This window comes from Lagenorhynchus albirostris, chromosome 2 (genome assembly GCF_949774975.1).
Source record: "Lagenorhynchus albirostris chromosome 2, mLagAlb1.1, whole genome shotgun sequence".
Lineage (NCBI taxonomy): Eukaryota > Metazoa > Chordata > Mammalia > Artiodactyla > Delphinidae > Lagenorhynchus > Lagenorhynchus albirostris.
The window spans coordinates 177,057,840-177,085,236 of NC_083096.1; the positions used below are offsets into that span (position 1 = coordinate 177,057,840).

Here is a 27,397-nt window from a genome sequence, read left to right on the forward strand (position 1 = left end):
GAGGTTACTGCTTATTATTAATAAATGCCCTGAAGTGTTATTGGTGCTACAAATCTGCCCAGGGTATGGTGGGGCAGAAGTTCACCGTTCCCTGACATTCATGTTTGCAAGAAGGGTGGTCAGCGAAGGCTTCGGAGGAGGGTACCACCAGATTCAGATCTTAAGAGATGACACAGTGTGCCCCAGGTAGCAGTGCCTGGCTTATACGGAGGATTTATGGAATATACAAAGGACATGGAGATCACATGTGACTGAGTGTGGGAAACACAAGTCACCCAATCTGCCTGACCCAATATGCCTAGTCACCCACGGCCGGCCTTCCTTGCCAATCGTGAGCTGTTAAAGTTTCTCCCTGCAGACACCCACCCACCCCAGCATCTCCCACTCAGTGGTTTGAATGACCTTTAGTAGAAACTCTCCTGTTTCTGTCTGTCCCTCTCTCTGGAGGCATTCAGGACAGGGTGACGCAGTGCAGTGTCTGGACATACCATTCCCTGCTCTGCGCCCCCAGAAAAGGTCAAGTAGAGGATGGAGCTGTGGCATCCGTGCATTTCCTGTCTCCCGGGAGGTTTTCTGAGTCACCGTCTCCAAGGGACAGAGTTTTGCTCTCATGATAGGAGCCAGGGAGGATGGGGCTTCAGCAGTCCCACGGTCAGGGTGGGGACTTGAGTCTGATCCAGGTCTCGGGTGTCAACCCTGAAGCTTGAAGCAGAAGTCCTCGGGGCTGCGGCTCTGCCGGGGAGAAGCTCTGGGGCGTGGCTTCTCACCCCGAGAGTCTCTCTGGGCAGCTGGGTCAGCCCCTCTTCTGCTCAAGTGTTGCCCCTTGGAAGAAGCAGAGGAAGTGGGACTGGGTTTTTCAGGAAGAGGGATGGGAAAGGACGAGTTGCTACAAAGCAGTGAAAGTGAACAGTTTCTCCCGGGGCTGTGTCCAGAGCACCAGGAAAGTCCCAGCCAAGGAGGTGTGCTCTGCCTCTAGCCTGTGGCCCAGTCTCTCGGATGGCGGCTCCAAGAGCAATGAGAGGTCAGGAGCCTGGAGGCTGGATCTGGTTCCCTGGGACCCCGAGGTCCCAGAGGCTGCTGGGCAGCGGTTGTTGACAAAGAGGAAAAGGTCTGTGGTGGCCGGGCCGGGCCAATTAGGGATCGACGAAGGAGACTGCGATGTAGCGGGTGCCTTTGGTGGTGGGGAGCCCCTCGTGGTAGTGCGTGAGTCGCCCGGGGTGCATGAGAGTCCAGCCCTTCCGTGGGGCTCGGACGGAGCAGTTGTAGCGCAGGAACCGACAGCCTCCGCCCTGGGAGACAGGAGGTGTCAGTTCCCCAACAGGAAGCACCAGTTCCCCAATGGGACGCTGGGCCCTTCCCCTACTACCCCCATTCTCCCATCTGAGCCATCACAGCCAAGGGGTTCTCAGCACAGCCTGCCTGGGGATGCCTTGCAGAGCGATGGCCACGAGCTGCCTAAGGAAGACACTCAGCAAAGAGCAAGGGACCCAGAGCGCTGGCCTTGCAGGGAGGCAGCACTGGGCAGTGCCAACTAACTCTGTGACCAACCTGAACCTCAGTTTCCCCTTCTGGAAAATGGGCATCAAACTGTACAGGGTGGTAAGAATTAAATGAGATGATACAAGTAAGAGCTTAGGGCTCAGTTTCTCAACCTCAGCACTACGGACATTTTGGGCCAGATAATTCTCCCCCCCGTTTTGTTTTTTTTTTAATTGGGATAAATACACGTAACATAAACTTTACCATCGTAGTCATTTTTAAGTGTACAGTGGTATTAAGTACTTTCACACTGCTGTACAGCTATCACCACCATGGGCCAGATCATTCTTTCTTACGGGGGGCGTCCTGGGCATTCCTGGCCTCTACCCACTAGATGCCAGTAGCACCCCCAGCGTTGTGACAACTTCAGGTATTACCAATGTCCCCCCCAGGGAGGGGGGCAACATCATCCCCTATGAGAACCTTGATACATTGTAAACTCTCAAAAAAATGATAGGTGTTTTTATGGGTGTCCTTCACAGTGCCTGCTCAGGACCGAGTCCCAAAAAGCTCTTAGAAAATAGTAGCTTAAGGAGTCAATGAATGAATGAATGGCTGGCTCCCTAGTTGATCACACCTAGAGGCCTTCCCTGGGGCCCTGAGGCCCTCAACTGCTCCTTCGAAACCCTCACGTCTTCCTGGTTTCCTCAGCCCTCCCCTCTGGCCTCTAGCTTGTGCCCCGCACCTGCACTAACTCTGTCCTGTCATTCCCAAAGCTGCATCTTACTTTCAAGAATGATGAAAACCCTAAGCTTTTGATTACTAATAGCTATCATTCCTTGAGTACTCATTATGGGTCCATGTAAGCAATTACCTGGATGAACTCATTTAATTCTCACCATTCTATGGGGGCCCCTCTAGGTTTTCCCATCTAAGACGTGAGGAAACTGAGATGCTAAGAAACGTGCCTGGTTATATGTTACAGAGAGCTGGTGAGGGGAGAGGCAGGACCCAGGTCCAGGCAGCCTGGTCCTGGTCCTCCTGTGCTGCTGCTCTATTATGTCCAAAGCCTTCTTCCTCCCACCAAATTGTGCTCTGAACCCACCCCTTCCAAGAAGCCGTCCCCATGGACCTGGAATCCTGTCTCTCGGGTTCCCTGGCACCGGCATACCCTGGGCCCCTCTGCCCGACCACGCTGTGAGTACTCCCCAGCCAGCCCTCCCCCCGGCCCGCCCTCACCTCGTAATCCACCCCAGCCCGGTTCAGGGCAATGTTAATGGTGAAGGTGGAGGCGTCATGGTGTGGCATCAGGGAGGGCTGCTCGTCAGGCTTGTAGCGGACAACAAAGGCCAGGTCGAACTGGGCCTGCGTCGAGGAAGCGGGACAAGAGAAGTGGAGTTAGAGAGAGGCCCCCGAAGGCCGGGAAAGGCAAGGGTGCATAGAAGGGACCCCTCATCCAATCGCTGGAACGTTAGCCGGGAGAGCAGTCTGTTTATGCTGTGTTCTCCAGTGCGTGGCACAGAAAAGGTTCTCAGTTAAAATGTGGGGAGGAAGGGAAGGAAAAGAAGGAAAGGGAAGGAAGGGGAGGACATGGAGGGAAGAGAGGGAGAAAGAGAGGATGGAGAGGACAGGAGGGGAGAAAAAGAAGGGAGGAAATGAACTTAATCCTCACGACCCGTCCTGGCTGGTGATTCCTTGAGGGTAAGGCCCAGGCACACTCAAAGCAGGTATTTGGAGAAAACCATTTAAAGAGGAGGTGACTGAGAGAAGGCGTGCAAAAGCCAAAGAGACAGTCAAAAGACACACGACGGAGGAGCTGAAGGAATGGGCACGCTGGCCAGCTAACTGGGGGCTTGTTTGGTGGGCTAGCATAGGAGTCACTGAGGCAGGATTTAAGTACACAGGGAAAGATGCAAAGGAGTGAGTCAGAGGCTAGAGGCCCAGGGGCCTTCCATTACCCTAGATGCCTCCCAGGGCCCCGCCTCACACCTGATGGGAGGAGACTTCACTCCTGGAGACCAAATATTCCATCACTTCTCCCCCGAGCCAGGAACACCCTCCTCCCCACAAGCCCCAGCCACTCCACCCCAAGCCCTCATCCTGGCTGCACCCCAGGCACGCCCACCCTGGTGTAGTAGCCCGGGTAGAGTTTCTCCGTCATGGGGGCGATGTACTCCACCAGGAACTTGTGCCACTCCCGCTCAAAGTTGATCTGGTTCATGTGGATGTCTATGGTCGGCACGTTTTCGTAGCCACCCTGGATGCGGTTGTCCTGGAAGTGACCAAGGAGAGTGTGGTAAGCAGAACTCTAAGATGGGCCCCCTGCCACCCCGCTGGAATTCCAGCCCCCTGGTGTACAGGCTCTGCCTAATCCCCTCCCTTTGACCTGTGAACCTGATGGGATAAGGTTAGGTTACAGGACAAAAGTGAAGGGGATGAGCAGATGTAATGAATGTAAGCAGTCTATTGACTTTGGGTTAATCAAAAAGGAACTCATCCTGGGTGGGCCCTTCAAGGAGGATCTTGAAGAGGGAGACTCTGTGTCCTACGGGCCTGGAAGGAGCAAGCTGCCTGAAATTCTACAGCTGCAAAGAAATGAGTTCTGCCACATGAGCTCGGAAAAGGACCCCAGGCCTCAGATGAGACCCCAATCCCAGCTGATACCATGACTGCAGCCTTGTGAGGCCCTGAGCCGGACTCCCGACACACAGAAACTGGGAGATAATAAATGGGTGTTGTTTTAAGCTGATAAACTTTGTGGTGATTTGTTACACAGCACAGGAAACCGATGCAGAAGGCCACAGGTTAGCTGGGGCACTAGCATCCCAGGGCTGGCCCGGTCAGTGGAGCACAAGGGTTCACCAGACCTCACACTCGGGCTACGTGAGTTACTGGGTTCTGCAGATGAGCTCTGCCACCAAGCATGTAGATTAGGCAGTAACCAGAACCACTGCTTAGTCAAGCTGCCAGCCCAAAGGTTAGCTGGTCTCTGAGGCACACAGGCCCAGGGGCTCATGTGCCTTTAAAAATGGTTCCTGAACTTTCCAAGATGGGTGCAGGTATGAATCCCTCCTTCAGGGAGTGCACAGCCTGTCACATCCACCATGCCCCTTGCTTCTGCTGTCTGGTGAACTTGGCACTGCTGTCGCTTCCTAATTCTTCTGCGTCCCACACTTGCTCATTCCTCCCCCATCTCCATCCACGCCTCATCTGGGGAAGGAAGCTACATCATTCTAATGAGAAACCAGGAACTGGATAACCTGCCATTGAAGCTTCAGGTAGCTCAAAGTCACCCAGCGGCAGTGGCAGCTTGAGGACCAACACCCCATCCCATTTCTCAATCCCTCTACTCCTCAGTACCTGCAGGCCCCCCTGCCGGTGCCCCCATCTCCAAGAGTCCCAGAGAGCTTGGCTGGCTTGCCAGGAAAAGAGCCCAGAGGGCAGGCATGGCGGGAGGGGCGGCCCCCATCAGCCGCGGTCCAGGCGCCTGGGACCCCTACCTTGTTATCTCCCAGAGACCACTGGCCATAGTGCTCCATTTCTCCCACCAGCTCATCACAGGCCGTCTCCGTGAAGATGGGGAACCAGTAGACGTCTGGGCAAGGCTGGGGAGGGCGGGGACTCGGTCACAGGGTCCAGAGTGGCATCACCGCATTCTCCCCCTGCCCCCATGGCCCTCTGCAGAACCCACCGCAGGCAAGGCCCATCATGTGGTCTATGCCCGGTCCCACACACTCCAGTCTGTGGGCCCTCCACGTCCCCACCAGCGGCCCCAGGGAGCAGGGGCTCAGTGAGCTGCTGAAGGGAGAAGGAAGCAGAGCTCAGAGCTGGCCCTTCTCAGCCAAAAGCAGCCCAGGCCAGGAAAGGGACGTGCGTATCCCCAGTGCCCCCAGGGAACAGAGGCCCGCAGGCTCCGGGAGAAGCAGAGAAGCATTTGTTTCTCATCCTAGGCCCACGGTCCACAGTTGAGACCACATTTGGGGATATTTTCTTCTTTCTTGTTCAGGCCAGGGAGGAAGCGTCAGGCACCCCCAGGCCCCTGCAGACTCCAGTTGGAAAGTGCCCGCAGGAGGAGGGGGCCCATCCCACTGTCCATTCCCTCTCCCCACGCAGTCCAGAGCATAGCAAGGTGCCTTCTCCCCGCCCGGGCCAGCCGGCTTGTTCCTCTGCTGTCTGTCCCCCTCCCTGCAGCAGGTGCCGGATCCAGCAGCTTTGTCCCCAAACGGCCTCCAGTCCTTACCATCTCCACCATCTTCCCTGCCAGGGCCTTGGTGTAGTTCTCGTGGATGTACTTCTCCTTCCAGTCCTGTGGGGAGTGGGAGAGGTGGGGTTCTCGGGCCTGCCTGGGCCAGCTCGGGCTCACCCCTTGTTCTACCGCATGCGCTGCTCCAAGATGGAGTTCTGCCCCGCAAGCCCCCTGGGGGGTGGGGCGGGGGGGGCCGGTATGTGCCTGTGCCACTGGGTCATGTGAGCTGATGGGCCCACAAGTGTGCCTGCAGGAGGGGGTGTCTGCATGTGCGTGTACGTGTGTGTGTGTGTGTGTGCACAGGTCTGCCTGCAGGTATGTACATGTGCCCACATCAGCCACAAGCTTGCAACGTCTAGGGATGCTGTCATCACAACACCCTCAGAGGTGAGACAGGCTGGGACAGTACACCCATTTTAGAGCTAAGATAACCGAGGCCCCAAAGGTGGAGAGGCTCAACTAAGTCACAGCTGATGGACCACAAACCTCGGCCTCTGACTCCTGGTCCCTCCTCCACCAGACGGCGCTGCCTCTGGAGATATTCTCCTCTCCCCACTGAAATCCTGCCCAACAAGCCCCTGGGGCAGAGGGAGGCGGCGGGGGTGGGGGTGGCTTGGGGTCCCAGCCAAGGTCAGGCTGTGAGAGGGAGGCTCCTCAGGCCACAGGATCACTGGGGTCTCCTCTGCTCCCACCCCTGCCCACCCACGAAGGGCCTCACCTCGGGGTTGCTGAACACCTCCCAGAGGTCGTTATGGAGGTGGGTGGTTTGGTAGCTGTCCAGGGACAGCAGGTGGCCGAAGGCATGCCGGTTGGTCAGGAACAGGAACACATCCTGGGGAGAACGGGCCGGATGGAAGAGACCCTCCCTCTCCCCTGCACGCCCCCAGGGGTGGGGTGGGGGGCACGACTGCAGCCTCCTCTGCCCACCGAATTTGAGTTCACCTCATCTCCCCAGTGCCTGGATGAGGCCTGACACTGGGGATGCAATCAAGGAAGACTTCCTGGAGGACTGAACAGGAATGAAAGAATGAATGTGCAAAAGAAAAGGATGGTGTTCTGATCCTGGAGTTAGTTGTGTGCACAGGGGAAACATTACCCTGCCGTTATAGTCTTTAAAATAACCACAAAATAATATTGGGTGGGGCACGGGGATAGGGTAAGGGCATCTCGGGCACATTACTTGGAGTAAAGGTGGCAAGTTTTAGGTAGAAAGTTTTCTTTAGGCTCTGTCGAAAATGTAAATAAAAGAGGTGGTGTGAAAACAGGTGGTGTGAAAAAAATGATCCTGCAGATCCCGAGGACCAGCCCTCATGCCCGGGGCCCCAAGTGCCCCCACCAGGGCCTGGCAGCCTTGAAGCAGCCCTGCTGGGATCTCAGAAACTGCAGGGCCTATGGTGACAAGGTGGCCCATCTTCCCTGTCAACAGGGCCTCTTCTGACTGCCCAGCCCAGGCTAACCTGCTGCCGGATATTGGCACAGAAGGCCATGTCTGGGTCCAGCTTGCTGTGGTGGAATAGGTCCATCTCCTGCAGCTCAGCCCGCAGGGCACTGCCCTTGATCAGGTAGATGTTTGAGATGTAGGGCACGTTCCAGACGCCGCTAAAGGAAAGAAAGGAAGATGGAGGGGGCCACAGGCGATGGCGAGGGGTCATAGTCTGGGGGTCAGGGGGAGGAGGAAAGGGGCAGTCACAGGCTGGGAGGGCACGATGGTGGTGATTTGATTCCCCTACCCTGGGCACATGGGCCCAGGATAACAATCAGAAAGTCCTTCTGTGTGTCTGACTGCAGTCGTCCTTTCTTCAGTTAAACAGGAATTTGAGAGCAACAGGACAGGAATACTGGGGAGGGAAACAGATGAGGGTGCCCCCCGTCCTGCAGGTACTCACACACGCCGCCCCTGCACAATGTCCACGTAGTCCTCGGAGCGGGCGTAGTAGCCATCTGCACTCAGTGCCCCCCAGAAGTTCGACCACAGCCTCCCGTGGCGGGTCATCAACGGGGCGATGACATTCCTGGGGAAGGAAGCACCTCAGAGGGAGTCCCTCTGCCACGGGGAGGTTGGGGCAGACCCAGGTATGGGGAAGGGGAGGGAGAGTGCCTTCACCCTGCAAGCACCTCCCTAGGGTAGGGCCTGGAGCTGGGTCTGGCCCATCTGGTGCCAGCTCCCTCCCACAGGGCAGCCGGGAAAGGCTGGGGGGAGTTGGGGGGATGGGAGCGGGGGGGTGAGGCTGGGGCTTGTGGCCGGGAGGTGGGGAACGTCCTAGACCAAGGTAGCCAGGCTGGGAAAAGCCTGGGGTCATAGGTGAGGCCAAGGCGGGGGAGGAGGAGAAAGACAGGGGAGGGGCTCCCACCCCAGGCCCAGGCCCAGGCCCAGGGACATCGTGAGCCCGGGCTCCGAGGGCCTGCTGTTCCAGCAGGCACAGCCCACCCAAGCCTCACTTGTTCTGTTCGATTAGCAGCTGCAGGGTTTTGGGCTCGGTCAGGGCCACATCGGCATCTACGCTGAAGTAGTAGGTGCAGCCACGGTCCTGCCGGCACAAGTCCCTGCAGGGAGGGGGACACAGGGTCAGCGGGGACGGGGTTCTGGCGCCAGCCTCCCCACCCAGGATCCCAGAGCTACCCCCAGGCTGCAGTCCCCAACCATTGCCCATATATACGATCACCAGGTACCAGCCAAGGGTCTTTAGGGAGCTCAGGCCGGCCCTGCTGCAGGTTGGGACCAGCCACCTCCAGGTCCCTCCCAACTCTGAGACCCAACCCCTGGGCTACGGAGCTGTCAAGACAAGGCCCAGAGCCTGGCAAGTGGTGTCTAGTGCCCCGAAAACCTTGATACTGGCGAGAGCAGGCCCACAGACAGGTGCCTACACTGCCCGGGGCTGTGGGTAAACTATTTCTGCCTTTCTGGAGAAGAGTTTGACAACTTGCACCCAAAGCCTTAAAAATCTCATACTAAGTAAAGTAAGTCAGACAGAGAAAGACAAATGTGATATCACTTATGCATGGATTCTAAAAAAGTAATACAAACCAACTTATTTACAAAACAGAAATAGACTCACAGACATAGAAAACAAACTTATGGTTACCAAAGGGGAAAGGGGAGGGGGAGAGATAGATTAGGAGTATGGGATTAACAGATACAAACCACTACATATAAAATAAAAAATAAGGATTTACTCTCCAGCACAGAGAACGATATTCGATATCTTATAATAACCTATAATGGAAAGGAATCTGAAGCTGTACACCTGAAATTAACACAATATTGTAAGTCAACAATAGTTACATTAAAAAAAAACAAATGTATGTTTTTTTTGTTTATCTGGTGCCGGGCTCAGCAAACTTCGGGCCACAGTCCAAATCTAGCCCACTGCCTGGTTAGCTCATGAGCTAAGAACGGTTTGTTGTGTTTTTTTAATTTATTTTATTGAAGTATAGTTGATTTACAATGTTGTGTTAATTTCTGCTGTATGGCAAAGTGATTCAGTTATACATATATATATATATATATACACACACACACACACATTCTTTTTCATATTCTTTTCCATTATGGTTTATTGCAGGATATTGAATATAGTTCCCTGTGCTATACAGTAGGACCTTGTTGTTTTTGTTTGTTTGTTTTGCGGTAGGCGGGCCTCTCACTGTTGTGGCCTTTCCCATTGCGGAGCACAGGCTCCGGACGTGCAGGCTCAGCGGGCAAGGCTCACAGGCCCAGCCGCTCCGCAGCATGTGGGATCTTCCCGGACCGGGGCACGAACCCGTGTCCCCTGCATCGGCAGGCGGACTCTCAACCACTGAGCCACCAGGGAAGCCGCAGGACCTTGTTGTTTATCCATCTTATAGATAATAGCTTGCATCTGCTAATCCCAAACTCCCAATCCATCCCTCCCCACCCCATCCCACAACTCTGTAAGAACAATTTTACATTTTTAAATGGTTGGGGAAAACAAAAATCAAAAGAAGTCATGTGAAAATCCTATGAAATTCAAATTTCAGTGTTGATAAATAAAATGTTATTGGAGCGCTGCCACGCTCATTCATGCTCCAATAGCCGGGCTGAGTGGTCACGGCTGAGCCCACAAAGCCAATTTACACAGATTTACTAGCTAGTCCTTTATAAAACGTTTGCCAGTCTCGGATCTAGACTTTCTAATTCTTTTATAGTCAACACAAATTACTTGTTTGTTTTAATGATAAAGGAAAAAAAATCAGAGATTATTTCTCTATTGTCAGCATTTATCTACTCTGGGCCTCCAGTCCTTCCTCTTTCTCTCATTTGCTTCCTGAATCCAATTGACAGTGCTCAGCCCCTCCCAGGAGCAACGAGGTTGGCTCAACTATTTCCCCATTTGAGAGATGGGAACACTGAGGCCCAGAGAGGGGCAGGACTTGCTGGAGACCACACAGCCTTCTGAACCTGTCTCCCCGCCTGGTGCTCCTGATACTGCAGCCCCTCTGCCGCGACCCCCAACTCACACGCCCATGTTCCTGGCGTCCGCGTTCGCCACCCGCACCTCGGGGCCCAGCAGTTTCACAGACAGGTACTCGCTGCCGTGCTCTGCCAGGAACTGCTCCACCTGAGTCTTATGTTGCTGCTCCTGGGGGTGAGGGGATGGAGGGTGAGGATGAGGCTTCACCCCAGGGACCACAGCACCTTCTGCTACTGCAAGCTGCTCTCCATCATTCCTGGAGCATCCCTGGCCATCTGCTTTCCTATACCCAGAACTCTGCCCACACCAGACCTTCTGCCTGGAGTGCCCTTCCTGGCCATCCTTGGACCATCCTCCTCTGACCAGGCCAGGCCCACAGGCCTCTTAAGAGCCTCTGTCACCAGGACAGTGCCCCTCACCCCACAAGCCACACACCCATAGTCGCTGATTCTGCTGGGCCAGGGTGTGGCCCAGGGGGGTCTGCTTTGCTATAAAATGCTCCAGGCGATCTTCAAAGTGCACTCTGAAAAACAGTTTATACCTGGAGCCCCTGCATCGGGAAGCGGAAGGAGCAGGGTGTTTAGAAACAAACCCAGGGTTCAGAGAGAAACCCAGCTCTGCTCTGATTCGCTGCATGAACTTGGACAAGTCACTTCACCCGTCTCAGCTTCAGTTTCCTCCTCTGTAAAATGGGAGGGTGATCATGCCTCCCTCACAGGGTCACTGCAAGGACTCAACAAGGCAGAGCACAAAGCAGGTCCTCAAAGACTGCCTGGAACAGTTCTCTTTTTCTATACAAAGTCACAGTTCATGCATGTGAGGTTTGATGTCTCCAGGGAAGCTGGGAGCCTCCCAAGGGCAGGGCCTACACCCTCGTCCTGTTTCCAGGTGGCACAGTTGAATGAATGTCTGTGACCCACGCAGAGCTGAGCTGAGTGGGGGATCACAGGTCCCTGGGGGTGGGGTGCAGGCAGTCAGGGCCGAGAGGTCTCGGAAAGGGGTGGCCCTAGACGGGGCAGCTGAGAAGACTCTAGGGAAGGCAAGGAGCCTAAACAGCAGGTAGAATTTGGAGAGCGTATCTGGCTTCTCTCAGCAAAAGCTGAGAGGTGGGACTTTATCTGGCTGGGAAGGAGAGGCAGGCAAGGGAGGGAGCTAGCCCTGCGAGCCACAAAGTAGCAGCCCTCCAGGCCCTCCCCGATTCCTCAGAAGGTACTCAAAGAATGAAAACCAATTTGACCATCACCAGGTCAAATCAGGAAAGACAGCCTGGACCAGGAAGGGAAACAATGACAATGACATCAGCTGAGAGCACCTACTATGCAACTTGTTTAACCCTTGCAGCAATTCTACGTGGCCTGCTCTAACATTATCCCTATCTAATAGACCTAAGAGATGAGAAAACTGAAGCCCAGAGAGGTTGAATAACATGCCCAAGGTCACACAGCTAATATAAGCAGTGATGTTGGGGTTCAAACCCGGCCAGTCTGACTCCAGAGTGAACCCAGCGACTGGGGATACAGCCCACTGCCCACTTCCGTTTGGCCCAGACAACCCTCGTTCAGTCACTTCCTCAGAGGTCTCAGGGCGTCTTGTGAGGCTGAGCCCTTGACCCAAGCCACACGGCGACCCCACCAAGTGCCTGCTACTCACATGGCTGTGAATGAAAAGCCGCAGCCGTTTCCGGGGGTAGTGGAGGCGCAGGAGACGCTGGAAGAACAGGGACAGGAACGGCGTGGGCTGTTCGATGAACACGCCAACCAGGACCATGGGCAGAGCTTCATCCTGCATGGGGAGAGGGCGGCACAAGAGTCCGTTGATGTCCAGCCACTGCGCCACCGCTGAGCCCCGAGGATGGCCTGAGGGATCTGGACCACAGGCAGACGCTTGCGGACTTAGCAGGAAAGGGGCCTGGGACGGGGCGCTCCGAGCAGGATGTGCAGATGGCAGAGGCAGGGACTGGCAGGGAAGCAGCAGGAGGCGGTCCCTGCCGGGGACGAGAGCAGCGTGAGCCCAGACTTGGAGCGAGGACAGGTTGACGGCGCGCCGTCGGGAGGGCTTGGCTGGCATGGGGTCTGAGGTGGGCCTTAAATGAGGAGTAAGTTTCGTGGGATGGGGAGAAGGCTGCAGGAGTACCCGAAGGACCAGGCAGAAGAAACCGGAACGTAGGCATCTGGGGGAAGCTGGAGCGTGTAGTTTGAGAAGGTTTCCAGGAGGAGGTGCATAGGTGAGGCGGAGGAGGATGGAACCCCAGACAGGGAGGTGACCCCTTTACCTCCCACCAAAGACAACAGAGTCTCCAGAATCCACCATCCTCCCCTCCCCGAGGGACGGAACCCCGGGGTCCAGCAGCCTCACCCCGATGCCCTTGAGGCTGCGCAGGCCCTCATCACACACAGCACATCCCGTCTCAAAGGTCCAGAAGCGTGGGATGTAGTTGCCCAGGTAGTTCAGCTGCAGCTGTGGGGAGACGAGGGGTCTGAGAGGAAACAGGCTCAGCCCCCCCCGCCCCCTCCAACCAACAACGCACATCTCCCTGGGCCCCTTGTGGGTCTGCACCCCAGCCTCCCCTAAGGGGACAGAAATGTGGCTTATTTGGGGTGGGACTTGGAGAGCATGTCCGTCCCCCTGGAGATCACCAAAGCTGCTCTAAGGGAGGGCCGAGGGAGGACTCAGCGCTCTGGTGCTTCTCCATCTTTGGATCTCCTGGGAGCTTGTAAAATGCAGATTCCTGAGCCCCACCCCTGCAGACATTCCAAATGAGCGGCTCTTGGGTGACATCAGGAAATCTGCATTTGAACACCCTCTCCTTCCCCTCCGTCCACGTGATTCCGACGAGGGTGGTCAAGGACCACACTCCAAGAAATGTGCTGTGATCCAGGGGCCCGTTCCCCAGGGGCCAGTTGGGTCTGGCCTGCTCCCCCGCCCCTTCTGTAGCTCTGGGAGCACAGGGAACAGTCTGTCCTGTTCAGCGCTGGCGAGTCCTCAGGCCCTGCTACAAACATTCAATCGATGTTTGTTGAATGTAGAAACAAGCCTGCCCGGGAGTGGCAGAGTACAGATGACTCAGGGCAGCCCAGTCTGGGTCTGGATACGGACAGGAGCCTCCTTTGTGGTCCAGCAGAGACGGACAGGGCATCACCAACCACCACAGTAAGGAGAGAAGGCACCATACTGAACTCAGATGTGAGGTCAGAGGCGACGAGTGGGTCCCAGGTGGGTGGCCCTGGCCCCAAGGAGAAGCTGTGGTGTCACAGCGGGAGCACAATTGGGTTTCTGGACCCCCATCCCACTCTCCCCCGGGAGCTGGGGCCCCTCCCTACCTTGGTAGGCCCATTGCCATGAATCAGGACTGGGAGGGTGTCGTAAGCCAGGTTCCTTGCTCTCACTTGGCCCATTTCAAACTTGAGCACCACCTCATCTGTGGGGGCAGAAAGCAGAGACGTGTCCAGCATCAGGCCCACAGGCCAAGCTCCAGGGCTCACAGGATGGGCTGGAATCCGAAGCCTCCCCCAGTGAGGCCCTGGGCTAGTCACCTCACCTCTCTGAGCCTCAGTTTCCTCATCTGTAAAATGGGGGTTAGAGTGGGAGGATTCCGTGTCCTGCGAGTACTTAGCACCACGCCTGGCACGTGGTAGGCATGGAATCCATGGCAACCCCTACTGTTTGTGGTGATTACTTATTAGAGCCAGAAGCAGAGGATGGGAGCAAGCAAAGACCTGAAACATCCCAGCTCCAGGTGCAGTTCAACCAGCAGGGAGGCCTGGGTCGGGCAGGGACAGATCCTGTCCCGGTGGAGAAAGCCCCTGCAGTAGGGTCCCAATACCCTAGCTCTGACCTGGTCAGTCTGCACGTAAGACAGCGGGTAGGACGCTGCCTTGCCTGACAGTTATAAAAGGCAGAAGGGCCTTTTCCCAGAGGCCTGAGAAGATGCCGGGCTGGGAGGCCTTTTGTGGTAGGTGATCATGTGATGGGAGCCCCTCTGTGCAAGCTCCCGATCCACCTAAGAGGTGGTCTGGGCCCAGCTTCTTAACATAGGTTCACAAACTCCCAGAACCCACAGGCCAAAGCGTGCCATGCTTCTGCACCTCCCTGGGAGGGGAGCCGGAGCTCTCCTCAGATTCTCAAAGGGGTCCATTTACCCCGTTAAATCACCAATCAATGATCTGGTCCAAATTCTCTTTTCTAAGCATGGGAAAACTGAGGCCTGAGGGGTGTGTGTGCGTGTCTTGCCTGAGGTCACCCAGCAAGACAGTGGCAAAGCAATGTCATCGCCAGCCACCGACAGGACCAGGCCAAGAGCATTTGTGGTTTCAAGGGCCAAGGGGCCTCTCTGCTCCCGAAGTCATCCATCAACTCCCTGCCCCCAGCCCAGGAAGTCTTCACCTGGGAGGTGGGAGGGCAGGGGAAGGAGGTGAAGCAGGCTCACCTCTAAAGACCAGTTATGCAGGGCAGGGATCCGGTACCCGCTGAGCACATCACCCAGCTCCTCCCAGGCTGAGCCCTGGTGGCCAGCAGGCTCTCTGGAATGACCTCTTAGCCCTCCTCTCTCCACCCCTAGAGAGACACAGCTCTGCCCCCAGAGGACATCCAGGTGGTCTCTGGGGACCTGGGCATGAGGTGGGTGACATCCCAGCACAACAACCCGAGAGGAACCTCCTCGGCTCAGGCCCTGCCTGGAATCCTCATCTCCTTACCACTCCTCTCAGGATCCCCCTCCCTGTCAGGGCTACTCACCCAAGGCTCCATCCAGATTCTGGAAGATACGGCAACGGTGGTCCAGGGTGATGTTGATCCCCTCCTGCAGGAAAGAGGGCACCAGGCTGCAGCAGGGACAGGCCCTGGCAGAGGACAAGGCTCCATCACCCAGTGTGGGGAATCTGTCCTCCCACTTCTGCCACTTCCTTTCCCCACACCCACTTCGCCCTGTCACATCAGGGCAGCTGGGAGCCTTGGGAAGGCCAGCCAGTGGCCAAGCCCCTGGGATCTACTAGTCTAGTGGCTCTATTCATAGAGAACCAGGGACTCTCAGAACTGGAAGGAATCCAAGGAAACAGCTGGTTCAACTACTACAACCACCATAGTAACAACAAATGCTTGTTTAGCACTTTACTATGTGCCAATCACATCCTAAGTATTATATGTACATTAATTTAATCCACACAACACCCTTGAAGATCCCACATGCCGCAGAGCAACTAAGCCCGTGCGCCACAACTACTGAGCCTGCGCTCTAGAGCCCACAAGCCACAACTACTGAGCCCGCGTGCCACAACTACTGGAGCCCACGTGCCTAGAGCCCGTGCTCCACAATAAGAGAAGCCACAGCAATGAGAAGCCCGCGCACCGCGCACCGCAACGAAGGGTAGCCCCCGCTCGCCGCAACTAGAGAAAGCCCGTGTGCAGCAGTGAAGACCCAACGCAGCCAAATAAGTAAGTAAATAAATAAATAAAAATTTAAAAAAACAAACAAGGCACAGAGAGGTTGGATAACTTGCTCAAGGTCACACACTTAGTAATTGGCTAAGCTGGCATCTGAGCCTGGCAGCCTGGCCCTGAGGTCTACGTTCACTGCATAATGCTGCCTCTTCGAGATCTGACTGTGTCTCATGGAGCCCTAGGCCAGGCCAAGTGACACTCTAGGCTCAGCCTTCATCCCACAGAGAACAGCTCCACTGTTTTGTTTTAGACCATGGGCTTCTGCTAGCAATGTCACTGGAGGCAAAGGGGAAGGAGGAGCAAGGACTGAGCTAACTAAAGATCAAGTTCATAGTTTCCACTGCACAAGTCCAATTGCTTCATTTCATTATTTCATGGATAACCAAAATCGAGGCCCAAAGAGGGAAAGTGAGTTACCCTACATCACGCAGCACAGAATAAACAGGGGTTGTGCGGGTAAGCAGGGAAGAATCCAGGAATACTGACGCCCCTCAAGGGCTCCCTAAATTTCCTGCCTGCCCAGAGGACACCGGCTGGCTTTGGGGCTACACTGGCCCAGTTCTCCTGCCTCCATTCCCCTCAATGATCTCTGCTTTTCTTTTTTTGGCCTTGCCACGTGGCTTGAGGGATCTTAGTTCCCCAACCAGGGATTGAACCCGCATGCTTGGCAATGAAAGTTCAGAGTCCTATCCCCGGGACCACCAGGGAATTCCCCAATGATCCCTGCCTTGAGACAGGCTGAGAGGCCTAGCTTCTGGGGCCCAGGTCCAGCCAAGATCACATCAGCCCCCTAGAAACCCTCCAGGTAGGGTTGGGCAGGGGCGGCTCAGCCTGTCAGTTCCTTTCATGACCATCCTCACCACCTGACATGAGGCTGTAAATTCCCTGTGTCCCCAGCTTGAAGGTCCATGAGGGCAGAGACCCCAACTGTCTTGTTCATTGCCATATCCCTGCCCTACACCTGACAGTGTCTCACACACCACAGGCACTCAATAAATACCTGCTGAAAAAATGAGTGAATCGAAGAATAGATAAATGGAGTGTCAATGCCCAACCGAGGGGGTCAGGCCTGGGGGGCAGGGGCTGCTCCCAGTGCCGCCTGGTCTGGGGGAATCCAGCGTCAAGATCCCACAGTCCCACCCACTGCCTCTTACCCTCTTCTCCGGGTCCAAGAAGATCTTGGTGTAAAAGAGCTGGTCACTGTCACTGTCCTGACCCTCCCACTCGGCCACCAGTTTGCTGAGGTTGGGGGCATAACCGATGAAGCCTGGGGGTGGGGGACACACAGAGACAGACACTTAGCTTCCGGCCTCTAAGCCAGGGGCCTCTTCCCAGCCTCCCCTCTCATCCACCTCCCTCTTCCTTACCCATAAGCCCCGCCTCCTCTCAGAAGCCCTCCTGGATTGAGAAGAGGTGCTGTCTACAGGTTGGAAACAGCCTGCCAGTTAATGCCACTTGGTGACAAGTTCCCACTGAGCCCAGAGAGAAAAATCAGTGCTGTCCATTAAGCTGCACCAGCTCAGGTCCTGGGCACCACACAGGTGGTGAATAAATGAATTAGGCCAGAAGCCCCGGAGAGCAGGGCTGGTGGGGCATAGGCTTGGAGTCCCTTTTCTACAGTTATCTGAGAAACTTGACCCAGAGAAGGGCAGAGGCTGAGCCAAGGTCACACAGTACAGGAGGGCTTAGAGGGTGAGGCCCACACAGACCCCAGGCTACAGTGCAGACTGGTGAGAAGGGAAGAGAAAAAGGAGAAGGTGGGCAGCCAGGGAGGCCCCTGCCCTAGGGGACACCTCTACCCCTGGGCCAGGGCCAGGCCATCTGGACTGTGCTAACTCTCTTGGCCAATGGGGAAACGTGGTCCCTGGGGGCGGATCCCCCTTCCGTGGCTAGACAGAGGAATCCAAAATAAAATATGGATTTTATTCTCCTTGCAGTAGGAAGTCACTGAGTGATGTGTGCAGACTCGCATCCGGCTGCTGGGTGGAGGATGGACTGGAAGGGGCGAGGGTGGAGGCTGGCAGATCAGTTAGGAGACTACTGCCTATGCCAGGGGCCCCATGAGGCAGCGGCAAGGGCCGTGGACATGAGAGGGCAGATTCCAGGGATCTTTTGAACTGGAAGTGGTGTGACCTGCTGATGGACTAAGGTGCGGGAAGGCAAGGGAGGAATCAGGAGTGACTCCCGACTCCCTGTTTTGCCCTGTGCAGATGGGGGGCTATTGAATGAGACAAGGAAGATTGCAGAGAAGCTGATTTAAGGGTTAAAAAATCAGGAGTTCTACTGAGGTCATTCTGCATTCAGGACCCGTGAGCCATCCACATGGGATGTCAAGCCGGGGGGGATCCGCACCCGGGCAGCAGACGGACCCCTCTGGAGCCTGCCCAGCCTGCCACACACTCTGCACCCGGGCCCCTCACCTCCAGAGCCCAGGAACCTCTTGCCGTCAGATACCACCGGGTACTTGGCCTCCAGCCTGCGGTCTGGGTAGATGAGCTCCTCGGCAGAGAAGACCACTTGGCTCCTGGCCTGCCGGAACTTCTTCAGGAGCTCTCGGGGCCCCGAGGCAAACACCACGTCGTAGCTATGGCCAGAGCCGGGAGAAGACAGGGCAGGGCAGAGGTGAACAGGGAGGAGAAGGGGCGTGGGAGAGCGGGGCGGGGGAGAGGGAGGCAGGGGCTCAGGAGGGTACAGGCAGGAGGAGACCAGGGATCAAGGCTCCCCCCCTCCTCCCACGCCAGCCCCAGGCCACGTCTGGGAAATAGATCTGCTCTGTTGCCTTTGCCCCTGCCCACCATGTTTCCACCCCCTTCCTGGGCAGAGACGTGGTCCCCATAATCTGTGCCCATCTCACACTCAAAGCATAGCTCACCATACCTGGGCAGGTCCCCCCAACCATCTTTTCACCAAGAGTGGACATGGGTCTTTTCTGGGGTTCACAGACCCCTTAAAACTGCAGGCAACCTTAGCTAGAGTAACCCCCCTCATCCCTGATGTCCTGGCAGGACCTCATTCTAGAATATTCCTCTACCTCTCAGCTGCCTACCTGTCTGTGAAGAGAATGACCAGGTTCTCCTTGTCTGAGTGCTTCTCCAGGGCTTTCTTCAGTAGTCGAACCTTCAGCCCTCCACCTGCCGACATCTCCTTCTCCCCATGCCAGTCCTCCCCCAGCCCCAGTGCCTGCAGAGAAAGGCCCCTTAACATGAGCTTTTGGTAAAGAAAAGATCTGGCCAGCTCAATTTCCAACCCCACCTGGGCAGTGCACATCTGTGCTTCTGTCTGTGTCCAGCACCTCCTCCCCTCCCCGTGGGAAACCATTCTAAGACATATGTGGGGCTGAGCAGGCTCCTGGTGTGGTCATGTGACCATGGCTGGCCAATCAGAGTCTCCCATCTCTCCCAGAGCCATGAGTTTGAGCATGTAACCCAAGTAGGGCCTATCAGAGTCTTCCCTGGGACTGTTCTGTTAAAAGTAAGGAAAGGTTGTCTTGTTCTGCTGAGGTTGTGAAGCTGGGGCATGTGGGTCTATGGCTGGTGGTCATCCTGCTACCATGTAGAGAGAGCATGTCTGCAAATGAAAACAAACAGGGCCTAGAGATGGAAAGACAAGGCCCTTACCATGCTGCTTGAACTCCTAGATCCAGCTATGCCTGAAGCAATCCGCTGCCTCAAGCCCCATTTATGTAAACTAATACACTTTCTTATAATGAATTTTTTTTAATTTATTTATTTTATTTATTTATTTTTGGCTGCATTGGGTCTTTGTTCCTGCACACGGGCTTTCTCTAGTTGTGGTGAGCGGGGGCTACTCTTCATTGTGGTACGCGGGCTTCTCATTGCAGTGGCTTCTCTTGTTGCGAAGCATGGGCTCTAGGTGCGCAGGCTCCAGTAGTTGTGGCGCACGGGCTTAGTTGCTCCTCGGCATGTGGGATCTTCCTGGACTAGGGCTCGAACCCCTGTCCCCTCCATTGGCAGGCAAATTCTTAACCACTGCGCCACCAGGGAAGCCACAAACTAATACACTTTCTTTCTGGCTTAAAGCCACTACACTGCAAGCTGTGTAGGCAGTGCCCTGGTCTGTCTCGTCCATCATTCTGTCCCCAGTGCCAACCACGGCACCTGACACAAGGAGGCACTCAGCACACTCAGTGAAATGGAGGAATCTCTCCCTGCAGGGCTCAGCCCCACAGACTGCACGCACAGGACATGAAATCCATGCCACCAATGGACATGGCGTTAGCTTGTGTTTCTTTACAGCAGTGTTTATACAGGTAAGATATCCAGACAAGGGCATCCCCAAATCACCTGGGAGGCCTTGTGGAAATGCTGATCCCCAGGCCCTACCCTCTAAACTAGCCATAGGTCCCCAGGTGAGTCTTATGCACTAACATGAGTACGCCCACATACCTCTCGAGTCTCACCTTCCACACACCCTCTATCTCCAGCACCTCCTAGACTTTGCTTATGTTCTTCCCATCTTACTTTTCCAGAAGATTTCCCTTTGGGCCCAAGTCAGTTTGGGAAAGGCAGACATCCAGCTCCTGGACTCTCCCACCACCCCTCGGCTATCTCTGCCCCACCTGGGGAGCCCCTTACCTGGATCTTGTAGTTGAAGAACTGAGCTGAGCGCTTGAAGCGTCGGAACCCCTCGGTCTCCTTTGTGGCCACCGTGAGGACCAAAAGGTTGTCTAGGGACAGAGAAGGGAATGAAGGATGAAGAGAGGTGACAGCAGGAATGGATGACCGTGCCCAGCGGGATGTGTCAAATCCCACAGGACGTATCTTCATGTCAACCCATTATAGACAAGGGCCCAGGGCCCAGATAGGAAGAGACACACCTAAGATTACTCAGCTGGTTAATGACAGAGCTGGGACATAACCTGGGTCTCCCAATTCTCCTTCAGGGCTCCATTCATCTGGTAACTGACCAATGTGGCAGGAAGTACCCAGAGCAGAGGTGTCTGCACCTTGCATTGTGAGACTGGGTCTCTCTGGATTTAGGAGCAGAGGAAAGGATTCGCTCTGAATGCTGAACAACAGGAGGACCTCTCTGGCCAATATCAGACATTAGCCTGGCAACAATCACAGCTTTCCATGCCCGCACTCAGGGCAGACATTACTAATCAATCCCAACAGACTTTCTTGCTGAGCCTCACTTGGCCTTGGATTCTCCCAACACTGTGAGAACCAATAAGAGCTGGCCTGCAGTGGAAACTGACTTGAAATCCTGGCCTTTGGCCAGAGCGGCTATGCTACCTTTTTAACAAGGGACCTCTCTGGGCTCTGTAGTGTGGCTTCACCTCTGCAACAGAACCTGCTGAAAACACTCCCAGATGCCATTTCTGGGAGCCGTGAAGAAGCACCTCCCAGACCATACTTTGAGGCTGTGTTCTACGAGAAGTGAAGGCTCTGGGAGTCCCCTGGTGGCCTAGTGGTTAGGATTTCGGGCTTTCACTGCTGAGGCCCTGGTTCAATCCCTGGTCGGGGACCTGAGATCCCACATGCCGCGCTGCACAGGAGAAACAAAAAAAAAAATTCCCTGTAGCTGGCCTGGTTAGGCTCCTAGCTCTGCTCCTTACCAACTGTGTGACCTTGGGAAAGTCCTTGACCCTTCTGAGCTGGTTTCCCCCTTGTAAAATAGGGATAGTAGTAGTACCTACCTCCCAGGGCTGCTGGACTAATTAAATGAGATCAGGCCTGTAAAATCCTTGTTGGGATACTGGTACACACTAAGCTATTATTGGTGCTTATTACTGAGAGGCAAACGCCTTGCTCTGGCATTCAAGGCCCCCGTTGATTGGCCTGGTGACACACTCATTCCCTCCATTGAGTGGGCCCTCCTCCTGGCTGGGCTCCTCCCTCCTGCTAGGGCTTCCTCTCTCTGCTCTTTCTCTAACCTTCCTCCAGGTCCCAGGGCCAGTGATACTTCTTCCCTGCCACCACCTCTATGAAGCCTTCTTGGATTTCTCCTGACCTCTCTCTGGGCAGAGGGCAGGACCCCACTTTGCAGCGCCCATCATTGTTTCACTAGGTGAGCCTTACTTCCCTGGGGTCCAGGTCTTAACACTTTTCTGGGTGAACAGACTCACCAAGTGGCCAGGCCAGCACAGGCAGGTAAGGCCCTCCCACCTCGACCTCCCCAGGAAGTCAGGAGGAGCCTGGGCTAAAAGAACAAAGGAGTCCAGCCTGACAGAGCTGGCTGAGCCGAGGGGCAGGCTGCTGGTCCCAGAGCAAGGGGTTGGTGCCAGGTGGCCCAGCCAGGATTGGCAAGAATCTGCTGCGGGTGGGTCCAGAGACCTGGGGCAGAAGCGGGTGGATTCATTAGGCAGATACGGAGAGGGGAGACCTCACCATCTGACCCTGGGGTCCAGGAAAGAGGGGTGCTGCTCACACTTGGGGAAGGGCTCCCCCCAGCTCCTGCCAGGATGGTTAAGTCTGCCCTCAGGCAAGGAGAGCCAGAGCCCCAGCTCTGAGGCCCTCTTGTCGACAACAGGGGCTGCTGGGGACAGGAAGGGTGTCACATTTCATGGATGGAAAAAGCCAGCGTGTGTATCTATGTGAGATTCTGGATTCTCCATTGGACCAGGGCTCCTGAAGTCAGGAAGTGGGGGAGGAGAAGTGAGGAACCCAAGACTCAGACACGGTAACCTGCCCAAGGGAGCCACGAAGTGGCAGCACCATGATTTGGACCCAGATACCCGGACCCAGAATCCCCTCTCTTCACCTCTGCATGCACCGCTCAGGCCTGGGACGTGGCCAGGCGTCCATCTCCATCTGTCTAATGAGAGTGTCCAGCTCAGGCCATGCTGGACCCTCCCCACATGCCCCCTTCCTCCTGCCCAGCCTGTCTCCGCTCAGTTTTCCTGCCAGGTGCTCGCAATGGTGCCTTAACAAATCCTGGGATCCTTGGGCAACACAACGCCCACTCTCCTGGCCAAGGACCCCACAATCCCCCAGTGCTGAGGGCCCCAAACCTGCCTGCATATCGGCATCACAAGGGAGGCTGTGAAATCCACATTCCTGGGTCCCAGGACCACAGATCTGAGATGGACCCAGGAGTCTGGATTTGTCCTACATTCCCCTGGTGATTTCTGATGTCAGCCACGTTTAGAAACCGCTGGTCCAACCCATCCCTTGGTCCTCTGACTCTGGGCTCCAATGCAGGGGCCTGGGAGGTGGTTCACAGCAAGAGAACTCAAGGCAGGCCCCTCCCCTAAGGGACCCTGGCATCACCCCTCAACACCCCCATGAAACTGCGTTGCTGAATCCAGCCAGCACCCCATTCCTTTGTCCTGCCTGCAAAACTTGCTCCTTCCCCTGAAAAGGCCCCAGGCCACTTCCTCCAGGAAGCCCTCCTCAATCTCATCCCCTTACCCAGTCAGTCCTCGGCCCGTGAAGTCTCCGTGTGCACAGTAGGTGAAGTACCAGTACAAACCTGCTTCTCCCTTTGCCAGGCCAGGGTGGTCTCTATTTCCTTGGTGTCCCTCCCCCTCCCCAGGACTCGGAGTGAGTGTGACTTGGGCCTCAGGTGCAGTGTCTGGCCTTCAGGAGCCCTGTGGAGATGACTAGTAAGCGCTAGCACTGTTGAGCCTTTTCTAGGTGCCATGTACCTTGTGAAGCGTGTTACATTCGTTATCAAATTTAACCATCAACACCCTGTGCGGTAGGTGATATTTCTACCCCCCCTTCTACAGGTGAGGAAACTGAGGCACAGAGAGGCTATATAACCTCGAGGTCACAGGACCTCGAAGGGAGAAGGAAACGAGCTGGAATTCCAAATGCCCGTGCTCTTCACCACACTGTTTCCCTGTCCAACATCCCGGAATGCTGGGAATCCCAGCTGTAGACTGAATCCAGCATTTCCAGCCACCTTCTCTCAGGCCTCCCCAGTGTGCGCACCCGCTCCAGTCACTGGATGAGGTCTCTTCCCAACTCACTGCACAGCCAGAGCTCTGGGCAGCCTACAGGGTGACAACGTGGCCCAGGGGCCCGCCCACCTGCTTCTGTCTGGCCCAGCCAGCCGCGTTGGGCTGAGGCCAGGGCCCACATGAGGCCCGACATACAGGGCTCTTGGTCCCCCTGACCCGCTGCTCAAAGTCCAGCAGTGGTTTCCCCAGATGGATGACCCATGATCCAGGGTCAGCAGAGACAAACCAGAGAGCAGAGTGGAGTGGCAAACTGCCACAGATTGCTGGGACAGTAATTTAGCCTCTCTGTGCCTCTGTTTTCTTATCTGTAAAATGGGAGTAATAACAATAGTACCAGGGAATTCTTTGGCGGTCCAGGAGTGGTTAGGACTCTGCGCTTTTACTGACAAGGGCCCGGGTTCAATCCCTGGTCAGGGAATTAAAGTGCTGCCCTGGGGGCCAGGGAAGGAGAGGAGCCGCCTTCCTGAGAGTGAGAGCCTTCCTGAGAGTGAGAATGACGCCTTCCTGAGAGTGAGAATGACGGGGAGTGGGGGGGGGGGCACGGGGGCCTTGCGGGGAGTGCAGACATCTCTCTGGGATCCTAAGAGAAGGCTGAGGACTCAGGCCCTGTTCGGCTGTGCTCCCTCAGATGCCACCTCCTCTCCCCAAGCAGTGCCGGTCCAGGCAAGGGCGTGGATGGTCAGCGTGTGGCCTTGGCTCCCTAGGCACGGTCATGACACACCCAGGCTGCTCTCTGGGGAGGCGGGAATGAATGAAGCTCCTCTCCCATCCCCCACACCCACCTGGGGCTGGAACGGAAGCCAGGAAATGGGGATTCCCAGGGCTGGAGCCAGCCCTGCCTCTTCCCCAGGTCTGGCCTCCTACTCATTTCTGCCACCTCAGGGCTCCTGAGACTCCCCCGCCCTGACACACGCACAGCCAGCTGGGTCTGCCTGCTTCTCCATTTCCTGCGGCAGAACAGCACGACCTGAAGCTCCCACCCAAGACCAGCCGGCATCCCTGGAGTCTCAGGTCTCAGCGGCCATCAGGCTCAGGCTGTTCCTTCCCTCTCCGTGGCCAGATGAAGGCCTGCAGGGAAAGGCATGGGCCCAGGGAGAGAGGGGTCTCAGCCAGAAGCAACTACAAAAAGAAGGACGGGGGCTTCCCTGGGGGCGCAGTGGTTGGGAGTCCACCTGCCGATGCGGGGGACGCGGGTTCGTGCCCCGGTCCGGGAGGATCCCGCGTACCGCGGAGCGGCTGGGCCCGTGAGCCGTGGCCGCTGGGCCTGTGCGTCGGGAGCCTGTGCTCCGCAATGGGAGAGGCCACAACAGTGAGAGGCCCGCGTACCGCAAAAAAAAAAAAAAAAAGAAGGACGGACCATGTTGCTCCTGGACTCTCCCACCCCCTCAGCTCTGTGCAAATTTGCTTGTTTGGATGCCGCTTTGTTGAAGGCCTTTTTCTTTCCCCCACATCAGTCTGGGGGCCCCCCAGTGCAGGGCACTGTCTCCTCCCTCAGGCACAGGGCTCTCTGGGAGCAGAGGGCTGTGTCTCCCCCATCAGACTGGGCGTCCACTGGGGTGAGGAGCTCTGTGTCCTCCCTCAGATTGGGAGCACGCTGAAAGGGACAACTGTCCCTCTTTCTATCCGTGTATCTCCCGGCAACACCTGCCCCCCCATCTGGAGCTGGGGGTCAGCAGGAATGAGCAGAGGGTCTGAGTCCCAGTCAATGATGCTACTTCCAATCAGCTGTGGCAACCTGAGACCAGGTGTTTAACTGTTTAGGGTCTCAGTCTTCCTATCTGTAAAATGAGGCCAATGATTCCTTATGTTTCAAAAGGGTCTGAATGGAGCAAGGGAAGCACAGGGCCTGAAACTTGAGAGCGGCCTGACTTTCGCCACATGCCTGGGGACCCGCTTACTTTCTACTAGGTGCTTTACCTGGATTATCTCAGCAACTGAATCCTGTACCCTCTGTGGGGGCTGCCTTGTGTCTACTCTGTCCCCTCCCATCACCTGCTAGGGGTCAGGGCACCTGAAGCCTTGTCATCAATTTGGTCCCTCCCACTCACCTCCCGGGCTTCATCACCTCCCTGGGCAGCTGGAGTTTTTCTCCTGGGATGGTCTGGGGTGGAGGGAGCCTACATCAGCAAAAGCAGAGGGAAGAGAGGCCCAGGGGGAAAAAAAGCCAGCAACTGGACCCAGGCCACAGGACCTCTGCACACACCACCAGCCCAGCCCTGTGCTTAGCACGTCCCTCACTGTATTTTTTGACCTGTCTTACTGCCCTGCTGGGATACTCCAGGAAAGCTGGCAGCGCTGGGCCAAGAAAGAAAATGCCTTTATGGGCTGGGCATTGAGCTGAACTCTCACCAACAGGCCTCATCCCACGGAATCCTTGTCAAGAGCTCTAGGACGCAGGTATCATCACACCTGTTTTGCAGGCTAGAACAGCAAGCCTCGTGGAGACTAAGCACCACTGTTTTACCACGGGAGACGCGTGGCCTTGGGCAGAACCTGGCACAAAGGAAGTACTCAAGAAATGGTGGTTCCTATCCCTTTTCCTGGCCCAAGGGTCTGCTAAACTACCATCCTGCCCCACTCTGGTTCCCAGTTTCCCTAGAAGAGTGGGCCAAGGGGAACGGGGGCTGATGGAGGGTGTGGTCAGTCTGGCTCTGCTTCGCTGGGACTGCCAGTGGTCTGTGTCCTCCTGGGGCTCTCAGATGCTGACTGGGCGGCCCTGCAGGTGGTCCAGGGAGGGCTGGGGAGGAGAGTAGCACCCGCTCAGGATAGCGGGACACACTTTGAAATCCAATCTGCCTTGGGGTTGTAGAAAAAGCACTAGACCCGGAGTCCAGCAGACCTGAGACCCACCGCTCCAAAGCTGGATCCCCCTGGGCAGTCACTACACCTGTCTGGGCCTCAGTTTCCTCATGTGCAACCCAGAGAGAGTAAGACCCACCTGGGAGGGGCAGAGCAGACCACTGAGGACACGGGTGAAAGTACAAACGGCTCTGTGATGTGAGCCACCCCTTCTGTCTCCCACCCACCCAGGTGCCCCGCACTCCATAGTTAGGAGGCCTAGGTGTGAATCCTGATTTCAAAGCCCACAGGCGGTGTGACCTTGAGCGAGTGAATCAACTCTGGAGCCTCAGTTTTCCCAGCTAGAAAATGGAAATGACAGAAGGATGCACTTCTGAAGGTTAGGGTCCTGCTTAATCGACGTCTGACTCATAGCCAGTGCCCCACAAACGTAGTTATCGTCCTTATTATTATGAGTGCTATTATTATTTGCCCCTCTGGGGTGGGACTTGGGCCGTTCCTCCCCTCCAGCTGCCCGAAAGTGGGAAACGCAACCCTAAAAGGGGAAGTGCCTTGTCCAAGTCACCACTGAGTCAGTGGACAACTGGCCTGAACCCAGAACCCCTCGGAAGCCCAGGCCTCCCCTACAGGCCGGTCCTAACGGAGGCAGCCCCCAGACCAGCCCACCTGCCCCCATCCCCCCCACCCCACCTCCGGCCCCGGATCCCCCCTCCCGCCCCCGGCCCGGAGCCCTCACCCTCCGGCTTGGCATCACCCTTCGTTTCGACAAGGAGCAGCCAGCCCAGCGGGGCCAGGAGCAGCTGGAGCCGCATGGTCCGTGTCTGGGAACGCCCGGCGTGTCCAGCGGCGCTCGCTCGCAGGCTGGAAACTTCCCGACGGGGTCGGCGATCCCGCTGCCACGCACTGGGCCCGCCCCGGGGGCGGTGTCGCGCCGTGCTGCCGGGGGGAAGGGTTTCCTGCAGACTCGCCCGAACCCGCCGCCTCTCCGAGTCTGGGCAGCTCCCTGCGGGCCCGTCCCTGCGGCTCCCGGGTCCTTCCGCCGCCGGCCTCCTCCCTCCCGTCTCTGGGGAGCTTCAC

General features: G+C 56.2%; 1 protein-coding gene across 1 annotated transcript; it reads right to left on the reverse strand.

The window, feature by feature from the left end:
* Positions 1–27,279, reverse strand: PLOD1 (procollagen-lysine,2-oxoglutarate 5-dioxygenase 1). Its single transcript, XM_060141409.1, has 19 exons — positions 27,057–27,279; positions 20,190–20,281; positions 18,641–18,774; positions 18,015–18,178; positions 16,749–16,861; positions 14,893–14,956; positions 13,479–13,576; positions 12,514–12,615; positions 11,809–11,940; positions 10,205–10,326; positions 8,165–8,269; positions 7,612–7,737; positions 7,183–7,324; positions 6,444–6,557; positions 5,720–5,785; positions 4,980–5,084; positions 3,605–3,751; positions 2,719–2,844; positions 1–1,289 (listed from the first exon to the last, which is right to left on the reverse strand). The coding sequence occupies exons 1-19, from the start codon at positions 27,130–27,132 to the stop codon at positions 1,134–1,136; spliced, it is 2,184 nt and encodes a 727-aa protein (XP_059997392.1). The 5' UTR covers positions 27,133–27,279; the 3' UTR covers positions 1–1,133.
* Between the last annotated feature and the right edge of the window lie 118 nt (positions 27,280–27,397).